Below are 20,589 nucleotides of genomic sequence, written 5' to 3' on the forward strand. Positions count from 1 at the left end.
GGAAAATTACTATAACTTCCTTAGAGTAGGCTAATTTTTACAGGCCTAGAATCAGCCTGAAAATGTTTTCAAAGAAATCTTCAATTTGTGTTAAATTGTTAGTTTTCCTACTCTGAAGAGACACTGACACATAACTAAATGAAATAATTAAGTTATCCCTGGTATCAATGTTAATTGATGATTAAAATGACATTGTTATTTTACCAGTATAATCTCTATTACTAGCATTTAGTTTTTTCCCCCAAAAACATTTTTTACACTAAAAATCCCACCAGTCAAATCTTTGCAATTATTTCATCAAGAAAAAATTCCTACATACAAAAAGAACAGCAAGGTCCAAGACCTCTCATATACATCACCAAATTACTCTAAAAACAAACCAATTCATATGATATCTGAGAATGTCAAGCTTGGTTAAAAAATATGCTGAGCTAAGGATGGAAGTAAAAGAAAATAGAAGAAAAAAGGAACAAGAGCTCTAAGAAAAGGTAGCAGTGAATTCTAAGCAAATCACTCATTACCTTGTTACCCAGATGCAGTTAGGATTTTAGGTTTTATTAAAGACATCTTAAGCCCAGTCAATTATATGATTATACCAATATATTATTATTTTTTAGAAAAATTTTTAAAGTTTTATTTATTTATCTTCAGAGGGGAAGGGAAGGAGAGAGGGAGAGAAACATCAATGTACTGTTGCCTCTGGTGTGTCCCCGGTTGGGAACTGGCCCACAACCCAGGCACGTGCCCTGACCAGGAATCGAACCACGATCCTCTGGTTCGCAGGCCCGTGCTCAATCCACTGAGCTACTCCAGCCAGGGCAGCAATGTATTATTAAAAAGTATAGAAGAGAGCCCTGGTTGGTGTGGCTCAGTGGTTAAGCACCAGTCTGTGAACCGAAAGGTTGCCAGCTTGATTCCCAGTCAGGGCACATGCCTGGGTTGTGGGCCAGGTCCCCAGTTGGGAATGTGGGAGATGTAACCACACACTGATGTTTCTTTCCTTCTCTCCCTCCCTTCCCTGCTCTCAAAATAAATAAATAAAATCTTAAAAATATATAGAAAACAATCTGCAGCAACACACAGGTTAACAGTACAAACTTGGGAGCTCAAACTCATGCATTTGAATACTAGAACTGCTATTTAAAAGCTGTGTGTCCCTGGTCAAGTAACTGAATCTCTCTGTGCCATAGTTTCCCCATCCTTAAAATACAGATGAAAACAGTAATTCCCTCATCAAGATGTTGTGAGGTTTAAATGAGTTAACAAGTGGGAAATACTTATAGCAGACTTTGGAATATTTTAAGATATTGGTTAGTCTGCATTCCTGGGGAAAAAGAAGCTCTGGCTTAAGAGGTAAAGCAGTATACATTTTAACTACACAGCATCACGCAAAAGTCTGTTTTCCTGATGCATGTAAGTAGGGAAAGGTCACAGGAAACTCTTGAGTACAGTCTAGATTTACAAGAGATTAAATGACCTATTTAATTTCTACAGAGAAGACTGTAGAAATTCTAAGTTTAGCAGCAAATCATAATGAAGGCACTTGACTTCACCTGAAGATTCAGAATGAAAGGAGGTAAAGGCAATGACTAGGAAAAAAGCTACTAATTCCATCTTGGTTTTCCTCCCTTTAAAAATATACTCACATGTGCACATATACTAAATGATTACCCAATGTTTAACAGCTAGAAATAATTTATAAAAATTTCCTTTTCTTAGAGCACCTGCTTCCTTTCTTAAAGTGTGAGTGTGTATGTGTGTAGCAACAACATTGACAGAGTAAGTTAACATTTACTAAATACTGATTAAATACCAGTTTAATCCAAGTTAGACTAGGGATTTTCCATATATCAAATAGTTATTATTATCACTGTCAGCCTGTTCTCTATTTCACTGTCTTTGGTTATATTTTGCTTGCTTGTTTGTTTTATTTAGCTTCCTGTTAAAGGTGAGATCATATGGTATTTGTCCTTCAACACCTGGCTTATTTCACTCAGCACAATGCTTTCCAGTTCCATCCATGCTGTTGCAAAAGGTAGGAGAGGGGAGAGGGGAGGGAATTTCAGGCCAAAAAGGGGAGGGATTTAGAGGAACAAATATAAAGGACACATGGACAACAACTAAGAAGGGTGGAAATGGGAGGGGGGAGCACAGGGGGGTGGGGGTGGGATGGGATGGGAGTAATAGACAGAAAACTGTACTTGAAAATAAATAAATAAAGAGTTATCATTAGCCCAGTTTTACATATCAGGATTTTAAGTCAAGTCTATTTGAGTTCACAGTCGTTAATTTAACTACTGTAGTACAATTATTACTCCCCTTTTCAAAGTTAGCTATTTCAAATCTAGGCACTAGACTTTTGACTACATAAAACATGAAAAAGCCCTGGCTGGTGTAGCTCAGTGGATTGAGCACGGGTCTGCGAACCAGAGGATCTCGGTTCGATTCCCAGTCAGGGCACATGCTTGGGTTGCAGGCCAGTTCCCGGCAGGGGACACACGATACATTGTGTGTCCTCGGCAGAGGCAACCATACATTGATATTTCTCTCCCTCTCTGCTTCCCTTCCCCTCTAAAGATAAATAAATAAAATATTAAAAAAAAAAAACATGAAAAAAGTACCCTATGTTTTCCACTTGGAGCTCACTGGCAAGAGCTCATTGTCGCCATCTGGTGGCATTATGCTCAAATCACAAGATCAGGGATTCTGGAGTCTTGGGTCCAAGTGGCAAACAGGCCTGCTGCTGTTACAGCATGAAGCTGGTGGCTAGAGGGTATTCAAATATGGTATTACAATGCTACACGATTCTGTAAACCAGGGTTAATGTGAGACCATACAAGACATGCGGATGACCATGTAAAAGAAGCCATAAGAAGCTTCCTGAGAACCTAAATAATGACAGGGTGTTTCATATTGAGAGCATTGGATCTGTCCATGAAGCAGATCTTGACCAGTAGAAAAATATGAAGATAATTTCTACCTTGAACCATATGTGAAAGAGGTTATTTCACAGGGGGAAAAACAGAGAAGAATTGGCAAAGAAATAATCATGTAATCAAAATCTGTGGATGCATCTGCCCTCAGTATTTTAATGATGATGGTTAAAATGGAAATGTACAATGTAGAACCATCTGTGTTGCAAATGTATTACTTTAAATAAATATCTATTATAACTTAAAAACAGATCATGGATTCTGAGAATTTGTTTTAAAAAGTTGTAAACGTTGAATCTACACATAAAGCAACAACTGTTACTCAATACTTAGTAAATAAAAAAATACAAATTCTAAACAATACAAAAGAAGGGTTAAGGAAGGATTAAATCATGGAGACAAGGCTGTTAAGAATCTAATTAATATTTGAACTGATTATGAATGATCCTATAGGAATCAGGAAACAAAATGAGAAAGGTCAACCTAGTGTTTACTTTAGAAAAAGGAGATAATAATGGAAGCACAAGACAGTTTAAAAAATTATCTTGCCCTGGCTGGTGTAGCTCAGTGGATTGAGCACGGGCCTGTGAACCAAAGGATCACGGTTCGATTCCTAGTCAGGGCACATGCCTGGGTTGCAAGCCAGTCCCCAGCAGGGACACAGAAGAAGCAACCATACATTGATATTTCTCTCCCTCTCTCTTTCCCTTCCCTTCTAAAGATAAATAAAATCTAAAACAAAAAAATATCTGGGCCAATTCCTGAATTGTATTATCAGCAATGTATCTACAAACCCACTAAAAATCGAACAACTATAAAATATATAAACTGAATAGGATATACAAAAAGGAGATGAAGAAGGAACATTAGAGAAATGTTAGTGAATTATTGAAGGTGCTGAAGGGATGGAAGATAGCTGGCTTAGCTGAACCAAAAAGCGTTCGTGGAATAAAAGGGAGGGGAAGAAGTTCCTACAAAGTCAGCACCCCACAGATTCCTAAAAGAGCTAAAATTGGCAAAGTAGTGTCAAAGTGATGAAAATCAAAGACAGAATGAGCAACTATATTTTTTAAAATCTATTTAATTATTGTTCAAGTAAAGTTTTCTTTTACTCCTATCCCAGCCCCCCCCCCAGTGCCCCCCACCTCCCTCCCATTTCTACCACCCTTAGTTTGGGTCCATGTGTCCTTTATACTAGTTCCTGTAAATCCTTCCCCCTTCTCCCTGAAATTCCCTCCCCTCTCCCCTCTGGTCACTGTCAGCCTGTTCTCTATTTCAGTGTCTTTGGTTATATTTTGCTTGCTTGTGTGTTTTGTTGTTTAGCTTCCTGTTAAAGGTGAGATCCTATGGTATTTGTCTTTCACCGCCTGGCTTATTTCACTCAACATAATGTTTCCCAGTTCCATCCATGCTGTTGCAAAGGGTAGGAACTCCTTCTTTCTTTCTGCTGCATAGAATTCCATTGTGTATATGTACCATAATTTTTTGATCCATCCATTTACTGACGGGCACCTAGGTTGCTTCCAGCTCTTGGCTATTGTAAATTGTGCTGCTATGAACATTGGGGTACATACGTTCTTTTGGATCGGTGTTTCAGGGTTCTTAGGATATAATCCTAGCAGTGGAATTGCTGGGTCAAAAGGCAAATTCATTTTGTTTTCTTAGATCAACTATCATACTGCCAAATAAAATGCACATACATGGTTTAGTACTAATTCCCATGTATAATTTGTACTATATGTGGGAATTAGCACTATCCATGTATAAAGTGATTATTTTTCCCTCAAAAAATGTGGATAAAAAACTGCACATTATACAGGGCAAAATACAGTAAACGTGATGTAGGATTTTGTATTGGATTGTTTTACTCTAAACAGACTATTATAGAACTTTGCTGATTAGAAAATAAGTAGTGAATCAATGTTAATGTTCTAGTTTAGATAGTTGTATTTTAGTTATATAAATATCCTTGTTTGTTGGGAATATACAATAAAGTGTTTAAGGGTAATGGCACATTAGACCAGCAAATCCCTCTCAAATTGTTTCCCAAAAAAGTCCTGGAATTATACTTCTAACTTTTCTGTAAGTTTGTAAATGTTACAGTAAAAAAATTTTTTCCTGTACAGGATTAAATGATCTACCAAACTCCCTTCTGTCCTACAAGATCTGTTTATTTTGCAAGGCATTCAGTTTTAGAGGAAAACAGATATTAGAGCAGAAAACATTGAAATATGTTAATGAAAAACAAAATCCTCTGGAAAAGGATCACTAAGCTGGAAAAAGTTAAGAAAACGACCTCAAAGCTAGAATTAAATGAAAGGAGAAAAAAGAAAATCAGAGTTACTAGATTCAACACCAGTCACAAAGATTTCAAAGACACACAAAAAGACAGAAAAAAAATTAGCAAAGAAAGAATACAAATCTCTTACAAATTAGGTATCTCCAATTACAGAGTGTCCACCACAAAAGAGACCAAGGCACCTCATCACAAAATTTCCAACTTCATGACAAAACCAAAAGATCACATGCAAAGGAACAGAACTGAGAAGAGCTTTTTCCTTCAGACCAGCCAACATTGCCAGCTACACAGTACATTTTCAACCTAGAATTCTATATCCAAACTACTAATCAAATGTGATGGTTTAGCTGCATTCAGACAAATCGTGTCTCAAAAACAAAAAACAAAACCACTTCCACATACACCTGCCAAGACATGTGCAGGAAGGGATGCTTCAATAGAATGAGAGGAGCACCCCAAGACAGGATTAAGACACAGAAGAGTGAATAGGAATCCACCACAGGAAAGCTGAAGAAAGTAGTCCCAAAAGGGTAGAAAACAATCAGATGACAGAAAGAAAAGTTCTAGGACAATTGTGCAGCCAACATATTATATAATGCATATAATAATGGACTTTTTAAAAATTTAATTCTTGTTCAAGTACATTTTCCCATCCCCCACTCCCATGGAAAATTATTTTGAGGTTACTAGACAATATGTGGGAAGAAGAAGCAATAGATGCGTAGAAAAATCAAGAAATTAAAGAGAAAATTATTAAATGCAGAAAACAAGGTGTCAGAAATCCAGCAAACTAATTTTTAGTCTTCAAAATATACATGCTGACTATGAACTTAAGCAAAAATTGGGAGAATGTGCAAGAGTTAAGTTTTCAGTTACACAATAAATATCTGAAATTGACAAAGAAAGCTCTAAAAAAATTGTTTACAGATGCATATACAAACACAAAAGCTACAAGTTTAAAGTGGTTTTTTTAAAGGAATAAAAAAGAAACAATACTACAAACACATGACCCAAAATACAGTCCAGGGGTATAAAAGATTTTTTGTGTAAAGTGCCAGACAGTAAATATTTAAGACACTGCAAGCCACATGGTCTCTGTTCACAACCACTGAACTCTGCTGTTAAGAGCAGCCACAGACAGTATGAAAATGAATGAGCATGTCTGTATACCAATAAAAATGTTTATGGATAACAAAATTTAAATTTCATGTAATTTAGTAAGTCACAAAATATTATCCTTTGATTACTTCTTTAGCTATTTAAAAATGTAAAAATCACCCAGCTTTTAATTTTTGCAAAATCAGGCTGTGAATTGGCCGACTCCTGTTTTAGCCTACCATAAAGCATGTTCCATGCAGGAGCAGAATGTGCTAATATATCCTATTATTGTCCATTATGCACTTCATCAACATCAAAGAAAATTCTTACCTGGTGGCATAAGTTTCATAAGTACCCTTGCTCCATCTCTAAGAGGTGGCATATTTAGGTTGCTACCCAAGTCTGCAACTTGCCAGAGGAAAGAGATGTATCTGGGATGCAGTGACATTATCTATAATACAAAACACACAAAATAGTTACCTGTAAACTATACCTCCCCAAAGATCCCCAAATAAATTTTTGTCAATAACCACACTTTTGCTTACGGCATGTCTATTCTTTAAAACAGTCTGCCTTCCCCATCTTCCCACCTTTACAAATCCTTCATGATGCAGATGGAACGCACTATCCAAGCCACCTCCAGTAATTTCTGTGTGACAACTCTTTTACTATTTTGTTAAACTATTTTTCTCACACAAGCAAGTTAGACTCTGTACAAATAAAAGGCTGTCATGCTCACTCATGGTGGCTGGTATTGTAGCCATTAAAACTGTTGTGGGGAGGGACAGAAGGGGAGACTAAGGGAGGGAGGAGTCACTGGTTCTTTAGATACAAGTTACGTTATGACAATCTGAGAAACGGTGCAGATATTTTCCTATAGAAACAGTTCTGAAGGAAGGATTCACTATTATGGTATGAATATACAATATAGTGGTAATTAAGTTATAATTAAAGTATATAGTGGAATAACTATAAAAACATAAAAAAAAATACTATATCCCTAAGGGAAATGTTTTGAATTTCATGCAGTTACAACCACCTTTCAGAGGAATCCATTATGAAGTTGATGGTTAACTATATAGTTGTTTGATATTTTGCCACATTAAATTATAAGCTTCTCAAGGGAAAAAAAACCGATTCAATATACTTTTTTATTCTCGAAGAACCGAGCACAATGCCTTGCATATAGTAACTCAAAACTATCTACTTACCACCCCAGGCAGACAGCTTTCCACTTCTGGATTGGGACCGTCACTGTAATGATTACCATGGTTTCCAGGAGATCCAGTTGAGGAATCAGAAGAGCTATCAGGGCTTGAAGGCATATTGGAACTTATTTGTGTAAGTTTGGCTGTAATTAGCTGAAAATGACATATTGTATTAGCATCAAAGACAAGGAAAAAAACACTAGTGACACACTAACAAAAACCAAAACCTACACTTTATACTTTTAGAAATGTAACTTATAAGTATTATCTAAAATTACCATTTAGGGGAGGTCAAAAAACAAACAAACAAAAACAAAAAACAACCGCTTAATTAATTTTGCTTTTAGAAACCCTTTTCTCTTCTAGTTTATTGTAGGTAACATCGATGCCTATCTTATTTATTGTTACAATCTTAACACTTAATACAGAGCTTCATACATGATGGATGCTTAATTAACATTTATAGAAAATGCTGAACAATGAAATGAAAAACAGCCTCAGGTTTGATTTTCTTGAAGAGATAGACACTTACCGATTTATCTTTTAAGTTTAATTGTCCAATCAACTTTCTATCATCTGCAGGATCTATCAGTTCACCGCCCACAAAGAGCTCAATTTTTGTATGGGCTACATTGGCTTTAATACGATTGAGAATGCATCGTCGTACTGAACCAATTGTGTCATTTGTATGAGACCATACATCCAAGTCATCAACCTGCCTGCCCTGGTTTGGAAATCGAACTATAAAAGAGAGGTGTTTACCACGGAAAGCTCTGGAGGAAACAAAAAAAGAGAACATCACATTCAGCACACTTTCAAAGTGTCTTGCAAAGAAAATAAAGCTAAAAAATCTTATGTTGAATATTTTCTTATTAAATAAGATTAAGTTAAGGCTACTTATTTTTAGGGTCTTGAAAATAATTTACTGCTCCTTTTAATTACAAATATTACAAGAATCTTCAAAACACAACATATTCCACTGTTGCTACTTTTGTACCTATGGTTACAGAAAATAAGGTATCTAGTTTATAGAAATTAACACAAAGACATGAGTAACACTTCACTTATTTTTATGCTATAAATTCCACCTCACTAAGACTTTTTAAATATGAAAGATAACTTTATCTTGAGAGTAAACAAAATTGTTGAAATGTACATTTTTCTAAAAAAAAATTCTTAATATAAAAATTCACCCCTGAAAATAGTATTTGTGTTGGTTTGAGTATTACTGCGGATAAAATACAAAAAAACAAAAATCATATGTAAGGAGTAATTTTAAATAATTTCATGGTAAACAAGGAGAAATATCTTACAAAAAGAAATCTTTTAAATTAAATATTGATGACACTCATTCTACAAACATCTCTAAATTATAAGTAACTATTTCAATTACCAAATGGTGAGACCTTATGAGAGCTGTTAGCACAACATTTGAAAATATTTCTTGCTATTCTGGCTATCAAAGGAGTTTTTAAAAGTAATTTCCAATTACTCTCCAATTCTACTATGCTATTATTTTTAACAGTGTACATAAATGTGTCTCCAAAACACTTTAATCACACAATATTCCTGCAATACTTACCAGGCCAATAAAGTCAATGGAGAAAATAACTAATTAATTAAAAGGGAAAATGACTTAATGAGAATGCTCTACCAAAAACCTAAAACAAATATAATTTCCTTACTTTTCCTCACTTTTTCTATATATCACTTTAAAAAATTAAAAGGCTAGGAAAACATCAAGTAATTAAGAAATAGCACTAGTAGATTAGTTATTCACAAACCTTGACATAGGCAGAATTGTTCTTTCCTCATGATAATCGCTGTCACATTCATTTATATACTCCCTCAACACGGTTAATACTCGAACCATTCGTACAGCTTCCTGTCTTGCACAATTAATACTGTCTTTGTCACCATCCAAAACACATAACGTGTCATAGGACGCTTTCAAACGATCAAAGCAAGACTGAATGAAGTCTTCATGGATTACCACCTACAAATAGTGGGCCAAATAACAGTTCATACTGCTTTGAAATACAGAACTTAATGTATATATAAAACATTACTCCAATTAAAGATAGCAACAACTAACTTAAAGGTAGCCCTCAATTAACCATGATCATATTTAACCAGCATCTATAATAAACTATGATAATAAAATAAACTATGTTTTGTCAAAGAAAGCTACAATTCCCTAAGTATAAAGTAGATATTCAAAGAAAATTTAGTCAAAATGCTTGCCATAATTATACTCAAAACAATCACTTCAAGATCATTATTATGACAAGATTCATCCAGAAAGCATTTTATACAAGAGAAATAAGAACTAAATATTTTAGGTTTATTTTTAATGAGTTAACAAATAAATTCCTAGTTAATTCTGAATCAAAGAAATATTCTTTACAGCAAGAGAGTTCTTCAAGCAGAATTCTAATTTATGCAAATTTTAATGCATATCAATACTCACCTGATTGACCTGTAGCCTGGGACCAAGGTTTGTGTATATCTCTTTAAGGAGATCTATAGCTCTGCTGGCAATATCATCATTACTCTGAATCACGACCTAGGTTCAAAAATTCAAGCATAAATACCTTCCAAGAAATATCTTAGTTGGACATTTTAACTCAAACCATACCTACCCTGTTATTTTTAATACAGTATTCAATAATTTCAGGATACATCGACACAGATAATCAAGAAAACCAAGTAAAACAGAAAACAGGCCAAAATAAAGAATAATAAATGCAAAACCCAAGTCTTGAATAAAGAAATTTGTTTAAGGGGAGACACATTTTACTAAGGATATAATATGCTTTGATCTCTACTATTATCAGTATTTTTAACTGACACAATATCTATTTGTTTCAGGTGTACATTATAGTGAGTCAATATTTATATACATGACAAAATGACCCCCATGATAAGTCTCGTTACCATCTGCCACCAAAGTCATCACAATACTGGCTATATTCCCTATGCTGTACATTAAATTCCCATGACTTCTTGGTAACTGGAAGTTTGTACCTCTTAATCCCCTTCCCTATTTCACCTCCCTCAACCTCTCCCCACTCTGATACCCAACAGTTTGTTTCCTGTATGTATGAGTGTTTCAAATATTATTTAACACTGCAATTTAATATCTTGGTAATCAAGCTGTGAAACATATTAAAGGAAAAATTCAAATAAGTTAAAAGGCAATAAAAGATTACATGAAATATTTTAGCATAAAGGGCTACCCACTTAAATTCTACAGTTCTTTATCATTCGTTTAATTGTATCAGTGGTATTCAAACTATATGCAGAACATTAGGACTTAAAGGGAGTGTTTTAAGGCTGATCCCCATATAACAGGCTTAAAGAGACAGATAAAGGGGAGAAGCACAAGGAGAGACTGCAAAGAAAAAGTAAACAGGCTTCCCTAACTTCAACTAGTTTTATATTATGAAGCACTGTGTAAATTTTTATTTTAAAAAGAGGGTTTTTGTTTAAAAATGTTGAAAACAGCCCTGGCTGGTGTGGCTCAGTGCATTGAGTGCTGGCCTGAGAACCTAAGGGTCGCTGGTTTGATTCCCAGTCTAGAGCACATGCCTGGGTTGTGGGTGTGCAAGAGGCAACTGATCTGTGTTTCTCTCCCTCTTTTTCTCCCTTCCTTCCCCTCTCTAAAAAAATGTAGAAAAGTAATCTCAACTGCAATAGAAAATTAAAATTATTTACAAATGTTGAAAATTCCTTACTTAATAAAAAAGTCTGATCAAATACCACAGTAAAGCTCTTAGGCTATCTACGGTTAGCAGAAAAATATTTCATATCACATACATAAACTGCTGTAAACAGGTGAGACTTAGAGGATTGATTGATGAGTGCCAGAGGTGGAGTGGATAAAATGGGTGAAGGTGGTCACCAAGTACAAACTTCCAGTTACAAAATAAATAAATCCTGGAGATATAGTATACAGAAAGGTGACAGTAGTTACTAGTAGTATATTGCATATTTAAAAGTTGCTAAAAGTTAATCTTAAAGAGTTCTCATCATAAGAAAAAAATGTAACTGAAAATGGTAATGAATGTTAAATAGATGTACTATGGTGATCATTTTGCAACAGATACATACAGAATCATGTTGAAAACTAGCAATGTTTTCAAATTACCTCAATAAAAAATATCTATATGATGTCTGTCTGGAAAAGTCCAGCTATTGTTAATATAATGAGATTGGTTCACATGACATTGATATCACCTGGCAGCCAAGGAGAGTAGAATAGAATGCACATATGTGAACAGTGACTTCATTGTACTAGTCAATGGGGGTAGTAGATGCTATTGAGTGACCATGTGTAGTGTACTGCGTGGCCACCGCATTCAAAATGACTAAGCGAGAATAGCAACAATCTGCATCAAATTTTGTGCTAAGCCTGAACATTTCTCCATAGAAACTATCCGGATGATTCAGAAGGCTGCAGCTTTGCACAACTGGTGATTGGCAGCTTCATCATGATAACACACCCTCATGCATCATACATCACCTCTCATATAGAGTTTTTTTGAGAAATACCAAATCACCTGAATGACTCTACTCCACTACAGCCCAAACTTGGCGCCCTGTGACTTCTGCCTTTTCCCAAAACTAAAATCACCTTTGAAGGGATTTCAGACCATAGATGAAATTCAGGAAAATGTGACAGGGCAGCTGATGGCCACTGAGGTCCCAAAGTGCCTACTTCAAAGAGGACTGAGGCGTCACTGTCCTATGTACAATGTTTCTTGTATCTTCTTCAATAAATGTCTCTATTTTTCATATTACGTAACTTGATACTTTTTGGACAGACCTCATATATTAAGGCTTAAAGGTGGAAAGATTAACCTTAAATAGACAATGATGTTTTACTCCCCCACTTACTTAAAAGATTACAAATTAATACATTCATAGTCCCTCCTAAAGTGTTCTCTTCTGTCCTCTAGTTATTTACCACTACATGTACAATAACATAAAATTAACACAATCTATAACAATCTACAACTGAAAAATAACTTTCATGAGGTGGGATGAAAGATTTGTTTGGTTAGTGCACTTATCTACACATGTGGATTCTAAACCAAGACAAAAGAAACATCAGGGGCAAAAGGAGTAGGAAGGGAAGGGAAAGAGAAGAAAAAATCCAACGACAAATAACATATTAATAAGATAAAGGTAAACTGTCACTACCCCCCAGAATAAGCATCAGAGAATTATACATACATAAAATTTATATGCAAAACTGTGATTCCATATTTGAAAAACTGTATCACATACAATCTTTGTAAGTTCCTACTTTTCACTTACCCTCCATAGGTAGTCTAACCCTATTAATTCCAAATCATCCATCATATACGCTCTCCTTTTTGCTACTAGTTTTCCTTCTCGACAATTCACAGCTTTGAAGAATCGCTCAAAACATTTCATCCCATTTTCAGTTAACAGAGAAGGATCAAGCTGAAGCACATTGCTTTCAAAGAAATCCTTATTAATATCGGGATCCAAGTCTGGTTCATCCCCCATCAACTTGGAATACCACTTAAAACAGGCTTCACGGTCACAAAGATAAACTGCATTCTCTGCTAAGCATTTCCATATTTGTTTTGCCTGAGGAGCACACAGCCACAGTTGGCCATCCTTCAATAAAAATCTTGGAAAAACAAAAAAAATTAGTAATTAGATCTACATAATTTTTATCCTCAAATGCAACTATCTGTATATATAAGAAATCATCCATTTATCACTATATTTTACCACAGGTAAAAAGATGTCAATTCCTATTACATCATAAAAAAATTTATTCCTCAACTTTTATCTGGTACTAAAAAATACTAGCTATTTATTCATTCATTTAACAAGCACATATTGGGTACTTACAATGTGCCAGGAATTCTTCTAGGTGATTGAACTTAAAACTGAATAAAATATTTGTTCCCTGAACTTTAAACGGTTTAGTATGTTTAGCAGTTGAGTTCTAGCATTTTGCTTATATGGCATCACTGGTAAATGAGGTATTCTACTAAATGACTTCCAGAGGTAACCAATTCAATAACATTTAAGAGAGTTAAACATTGCTGAAATGTTAATACTTTCTATTGATCTATACTCACCACTCAGTACCTGGCCATATTAAACAGAATAACCTATATATGATTTAAACTTCATATGTCAATATTCAATAGGGTGCTTATCAATTATTCACTAGTGTTCTCTATGGCCATTTTTACTTTTTTTTTGACAACTGGTTTGGTCGTTTAAACAAGACAATAATGAAGGTGAATTCTGTTACAACTAAGTAAGTCTCTTCAGTTAGCTTTTTATTTGTTTTAGCATTCACCCACTAACTCTGCTAGCCTTATCTTTGAATGACAGAAAGGTTAACACTTCAATTTCATTCCAGGAAACATAATGGTGGCTCCATGACCAGTTACAAAGTATGGTAGAATATATTTTATGTCAGTAGGTTCCCTCTCCATTTCAAAGCATTTTAGGGAAGTTAATTCTAGGGTTTTTGGTATTTCCCTAACATTGCTGATTTTAAAGAGAGGTTTTAGTAACTACTCCTTCCTATTCCTAGTTCTGCTACCTCTAATTTATACATATAAAATGGAAGTCAAATGTGATAAAATGCTGTTGCTTTCAAAGTTTTGTGTTTTTTTAAAAAGACAACAGCAGAAAATGTGTTCCAAGTAAAATTCCATTTAGAAATCCCATGTATAAAATGAAAGCAGAGCTGTTCCAGCTGTTGGGAGGATGAAGAAAGAAGAAATGGGGATAAAACATCCACTGGTGGTTCAGGAATCTTGGAGTAAGCTCCTCAGAAGCTCTAAGGCTCCAATATAGGTTTGAAAAATCATGGGTCTAATAGAGCATACTTTGAAGTCATACCTAGTTGAATGTGCAAGGTCATTCAATTCTGGCTGTGTGATTTCAAACAAGCTAGTTTAAGCCTTGTGAATTTTGGTTTTCCTATAAATCAAATGGGGAGAATGCCTGTCTCATGGCATTGCTACAAGAATTAAATGTAAAGTGTTTAAAACGAGTCGAGTATACAGTGGGTAAACTTAGGCTTCCTTCTCTTTGGTGAGTTGCTATAGATCATGGAGATAAAGGTGTTAATAGAACAGGGACAAGAATAGTCCTTCTGATTTAAAACTCTGATATAACAAAAGGACTCATAACCACTTTTCTGATCTAGGAAATCAAGGGATAGAACACACACCAAAATAAAAAAAAAAGGGCTCACTAAGGCAGGGAGTTTCAATCTGGGGAGGCACGTCTTTCTATCCAAATGGTTCAAAAACACACTTCATTTTAAACAAATGCCAACTTTCTTAAAACCTGAAGGCTCGAGTTTTTCCTCAAGTTAAAAAGCATTATGTAACTACTTATATAAGTGTTTCCCAGTATAAGCAAGCACATAGTTCAATAAACATAATTAACACAGCCCAGGGAAAATCCCCCAGTGTATCAAAATAATAAATGCAATTGATTTTTCTGAAGCACTGATATAACCTTGGCATTTCCCTTAGCACACTTAGGATCTGCGTATAATTTTTTTGTTCTATGATGTGGTTGCAAATTCACAAAAATCCATCATCAAAAATTTAAAGTCTGTAAGTATATAATATCACTAAAAACTAAGTATCAGTAAACAAATTCAGCCTTGTACTATATTTAGTTTTGGCTTAAGGAAATTAACCTGTTTTCCTCAACCCCAGCAGAATAATGTTATTAACATGAGATTGAACTGCCTTTGTCAGCCACTGCTAGGATAAACAAGGGACCAGTAGACTCAAAACCATTTTTTGAGGCACTGGTCCAACAGCCTCCCGTCCCCATTTCCTTAGTGTCTATGATACCATTAAGGTCAGTATAGTTTTTCTAGCTGGTTGTGTCAAAACATGGCATCTTGTTCTTTAAAAATAACCTTATTTCCAGCATAATAAACAAGTATAAAGAACAGAATTCTATACAAAAGTGTACATGTTCTCTTTAAATACTGCAAAGAAGTTAAAACTCCGACAATTAAAATTCTAAATTTCTAATACATGAACACATAGGGAAATACTGTTCGACTTTCAGATAATGATTTCCATGGGGGATGGATGGGTGGGGAAGGTGGCAAGGGGAAATGGCCACCTAAAAAAGACCCTAATAAGCTATACAGCATATTAAAGTGGCCTTCTTTATCTGTGTCTTAAATAGAACAGTAATTGTTTAAAACAAACCTAAGGAAGTTAAGTCTTTCTTGGACTTCTTGAACATGACTATATCTGCTTCCCAGCCTCACAGTTTGTGGGTCATAGTCTTCATGATCTACAAATTAAAAACAAAATCATGCATTATATAATTAAATACTCACATCACTGGTGGCTTTAACCAAAAAGAAATTAAGTCATTTAAAAAGTCATTAGTTTCTTATCATGAAAAGGCATCCTGAAGTTTATTAATTACTGGTGATTTCAAGTCATCTCCTATTTTTCCCACAAAATAAATTTTTCTTTTACATAACCTTAAGAAAAGCATCTGTTAAATGTGCTATAAAAATTATTTTTCATCACAACCCCTTCAACAAATCTTCATACACAACGAAGCAATTTCTGATTACAGCCTACGACTAACTTGAGTGGTCTGTGAATGGGAGCCAAGACAACATTTTTCTTTAATTTCCTTTCTGTTACACTGAAAACTGTGTTCTTGGAGAAAAAATATATTGTTATAAAAATAAATTACATTACTAATTTCTACCTAGAATGTTATAGTAACACAAGATGCTACTCAATATAATGAACTTAAAATAGTTACCACCATCAACATGTTATAAAATAGCCTCAGAAATTCAAGAAAACTTACCCATCTATCATAACTATGGGTAGGTATTGGTTCCTAGGCCTAGCTTAAGTTGTAAATTCCTTTTTTTAAAAAAAGAACTAAAAAACAAAGCTAGGAAGCTCTTTGGTTTTACTTTTATTACAACATACTATGGGTGAAAAAGTCTCAGTGTTTGCAATGAAAGACCACAAGAAAAAAAATCTTACAAAGCACCTACTGTTCTAAAAATACCATTAACAGTAGATTTTTGTTTAAATTTTTATTTTTTGGAAAAAAGCTACATAACCTGGAAATGATCAAGTAAGTTAACTTGTGGCTTGGAACAGAAAACTGAAGCAAATGCTCTGACAAGTACCATTAACTACTTGGGAAATTGTGCAATTTTCCTTTAGCATCATATACTGGTATTCCCATACCAAATCCTGGATCTTACAGCATGTGTGTCCTAGTACCTAAAAAATTCTAATTGTGCGAAACCCTTTAGAAATAGTAAAGGTAGTCAAAGTGTCCAGAAATAGTGTGATTTCTTCTCTGAACAAAATCTTGACATGTTGTAATGATGGAATATTTACAATGTTTAGCAACACCTGCTTTTGAAGCTTTGTAGAAAAAAACCACTGATAGGATGACTAAACGCTTTCTATTCCCAAGCACTATTGTTAGCTACCAAAAGTCCTAAACACTTATTTTCTACTTCCATGGAAGTCATTTTTATCAGGGTTCAGGACTGAAAGCACTACACTTCAAGAGGTTTTTCTAAAGAAACAAGATAGAATATCAAAGTATCTTCTATAATGTTAAAATTTTCTTTTATACGGCACTAGTCAGAGTATCTGAATAATGGACTACAGGGTCCTCTTAAAAAAAACAACAAGATGTTTGCACAGCTTTGTGTACTTGGCAGATTCCTTACTAGGAGAAATGTTAATAACTTCAAACTTAAGTCTCAAAAAATAACATAAGAATTCCCTTATCATCTTTACCCATATTTACCAATTATTACATTTTTTCCCATTTGCCTTGACCACCATGTATGTGTAATTTTTCTAAATCATTTGAGATTTAGTTCGAGACATGTCCCTTTACCCTTAAAGACTTCAATAACATCACAAAACCAGTAATAATCTCTTATATAACCATAGTATTCATCAAAACAAACACTAATAGAATATTATTATCGAACTCAAGGTTTCTGAAAAACACATTATTGACATTTTGGACTGGATAATACTTTGTGTGGAACTGCCCTGTACGTTGTAGGATACCTAGCAGAATCTCAGACCTCTACCTATTATATTGAAGGGGGACCCAAAAAAGCCTAGAATTTATTTATAAAAAATTGTGTTCATTTTCACATGCTTAAACTTCAGTTACCTTCAAAGTACTTTCTCCATCTGATGCAGTACACCTATTGAGACTTTCCCCCTCACTGCCCAAAATATTTTTGAACTCATCGATTTTGATGCCTTTTAGTGCTTCTGCCATGTTTTTATTTCACCTCTTCCACAACAGAAAACATTTCCCATTGAGGGCTTGTTTCACCCAGGAAAACAAAAAAAGTCACAAGGGGTTCATGCCATTTTTGGTCAAGCACAGTGTGGGCAGGTGTACCCACAAATCACCATCGTGAAATGGGCAAATGCACTGAAAGAGTCTTCAAAACAATTTCAGTGAATCCAAACACAGCCTCTTACAACAATTCCAGTTGACACACTCATAAGGGGTTCCTAGACCACTCTGTCTAGCTGGGGAAGCCCCTTCACAAGTTAATTTCAGTTTTTTTGCCCCCCTCCTTATATTTGTATATCAACCTTGCCCAAACCTTCCTCCAAGTTAACCAAAAATATTCTCCAGTTTTAATTTTTTTCTCCGAATCCAAGATTAAACGGTTGCCTTTAGTTTACACATAAATACATCCCTTTTTATTCATTAATCTGGAGAATTAATCATCCCCTGTGTTGCTTGACCTTTTTAGAAAACTGCTCTAATTTGGTTGCATATCACTTTACTTAAGGTTCCTTGATGCTCTGTTATTCAGGCTAGGCATTTTGGCAAATACCACAAAAATGACCCTAGATCCTGATTGTATCATTATCAGAAGAAACTTAATGTCATTTGGTGGCACTATTCATATTAACTAATCATTTAGTCAAGATGCTTTGACTAGGTTTCTCCACTATCAAGTTACTATTTTTCTCTTTGTAACTAGCAAGTAATTTGTGGGGAGATACTTTGAGGCTGTATCTTGCTCTAATCAAAATTTTACACATCAGTTTTAACGTCACCACCGCCCTTTTAAAAATTCAGGTGTCAGCACTTTATTAAGAACTGAAACCCAATGATCAAGAAAAGTGAAGAAATTTCCTGGCCAGGTGGCTCCTTTGGTTGGAGCATCATCCCATACACCAAAAGGTTGCGGGATCAATCCCCAGTCAGGACACGCACATACACAGGATGTGGGTTGGATCCCTGCTCAGAAAGCACACAGGAGGCAACAGATACTCTCTCTCTCTCAAACCAATAAACATATCATTGGGTGAGGATTAGGGGGAAAAAAGAAACAAAATTCAAAAACCAAGATCCTTCTATGCTAAATAGGAATGGAGAGGTCCTGTACTTCCGTACAAAAAAGCTTCCTGGACATGAAAACAAAGATGAGTTGGTGGTTTTCCTTGTAAACATTCAGCCCCAAACAAATACTATAGTTAGCAATCCAAGTAAGATGACCTATTTTTGACTCATGCTGCCTAACTATTAGATATCCCCCTGAAAACAGGAGGAAAGTAGATGAGACTAAATTCATGTGTGTCTGGCTAAGGCTAATATAAATTGGTTCCTGTTATTACAAACTACAAGTTGTCTAGAGGTCATTTCAGAACTCAGTACAAGAAAGTTCACTTTTAAAAAAGCATCTGTAATGAGACATAATTCAAATACCATAAAATCCACCCACTTAAAATGTATAACCCAATGGTTTACAGTATAGTCAAAGCTACAAAATTTGACTATTGCAATGTGCCATCACATTTCACTTTCTTAGTGATTTTTGGAGAAACATTGATTTGTTATTTCATTCATTTATGCACGCATTGGTTGATTCTTGTATATGCCCTGACCAGACAGTGAACCCACAACCTTGGAGCATTAGAAAGACATTAACTGAGATATCCAGCCAGGGCTCTACCATTATATTCTACAAAATTTTTCATCACCTCAAAAAGAAAGCTTTCTTTCTTTAGCCCTTAGCTTATTTTAGACATTTCATGTAACAGAAATCATACAATATGTGGTCTTTTCTAACTGGCTTTTTGTACTTAGCTTATTTTTCAGGATTCATCCATGTTGTAACATTTTTTTATTGCTGAATAATATTCAATTGTATGTATATACAACACTGTTTACCTACCCATCAAATGATGAATATTTTGGTTATCTCCACCTTTTGGGCTGCTATGAACATTCATGTTCAAGGTTTTGTATGAATCTATGGTTTAATTTCACTTAGGTATATAACTAGGAGTAAACTGTACGGTAAATTCTATGTTTACCATTTTGTGGCACCACCAAACTGTTTTATCAAGGTGGATGCACCACTTTACAATCCCATGAGCAATATACAAAAGTCTAAACTTCTCCACATTCTTGCCAACACTTGCTGTTATCTTATTAATTCCTATCATCCCAGTAGGTGCAGTTTCTCACTGTGGTTTTAATTTGCATGTTCCTAAAAACTAATGCAACCAAGCATCTTTTTATGTGCCAATTAGCCATTTGTCTGTCTTTGGAGAAATGTCTATACAGATCCTTTGCCCATTTCTTAACTGGGTTGTCTTTTAACTGTTGAGTTATAGGAGTTCTTAAATATTCTGGATACAAGTCCTTTATCAAATATATATAATTTGCAGATATTTTCTTCCATTCTTGAGTTACAATTTTATGTTCAATAATATCCCTTTTCCCCCACAACAATTTTGCTTTGCCTAACCCAAGGCTACAAAGCTTTATTCCTATGATTCTTGTACCTAGGAGTTTTATTTATACTTTTAAGGTCTATGGCCATTTTCACTTAATTTTTGTGCATGGTGTATTACTTTCTGAAATGAGATGTTCAAGGATGATCTTGTAATTTCCCTGCAGCAGTCCTGGAAATAGCCATCACTCCAGAGAACTATAAACTGTTAACAAAATGGACACTAGCCTA

At 34.9% G+C, this 20,589-nt stretch overlaps 1 protein-coding gene and 1 pseudogene across 7 annotated transcripts in view; one reads left to right on the top strand and one right to left on the bottom strand.

Moving 5' to 3' along the window:
• USP9X (ubiquitin specific peptidase 9 X-linked) overlaps window positions 1-20,589 on the bottom strand; it is a 137,577-nt gene that overhangs the window by 41,264 nt on the left and 75,724 nt on the right. For all 7 annotated transcript variants that reach the window (XM_037057129.1, XM_037057128.1, XM_037057131.1 and 4 more), the window contains 7 exons: window positions 15,785-15,872; window positions 12,861-13,203; window positions 10,009-10,104; window positions 9,323-9,534; window positions 8,071-8,311; window positions 7,542-7,691; window positions 6,661-6,781 (listed from right to left, as the gene is read on the bottom strand). In XM_037057129.1, coding sequence (XP_036913024.1) covers window positions 6,661-6,781; window positions 7,542-7,691; window positions 8,071-8,311; window positions 9,323-9,534; window positions 10,009-10,104; window positions 12,861-13,203; window positions 15,785-15,872 — 1,251 coding nt within the window. The remainder of the gene's footprint in view (window positions 1-6,660; window positions 6,782-7,541; window positions 7,692-8,070; window positions 8,312-9,322; window positions 9,535-10,008; window positions 10,105-12,860; window positions 13,204-15,784; window positions 15,873-20,589) is intronic.
• On the top strand, window positions 1,567-3,145 carry LOC118994492 (cytochrome b-c1 complex subunit 7-like; annotated as a pseudogene).

Source organism: Sturnira hondurensis, unplaced genomic scaffold (assembly GCF_014824575.4).
Source record: "Sturnira hondurensis isolate 20B ecotype Veracruz unplaced genomic scaffold, ASM1482457v3 Scaffold0009449, whole genome shotgun sequence".
NCBI lineage: Eukaryota > Metazoa > Chordata > Mammalia > Chiroptera > Phyllostomidae > Sturnira > Sturnira hondurensis.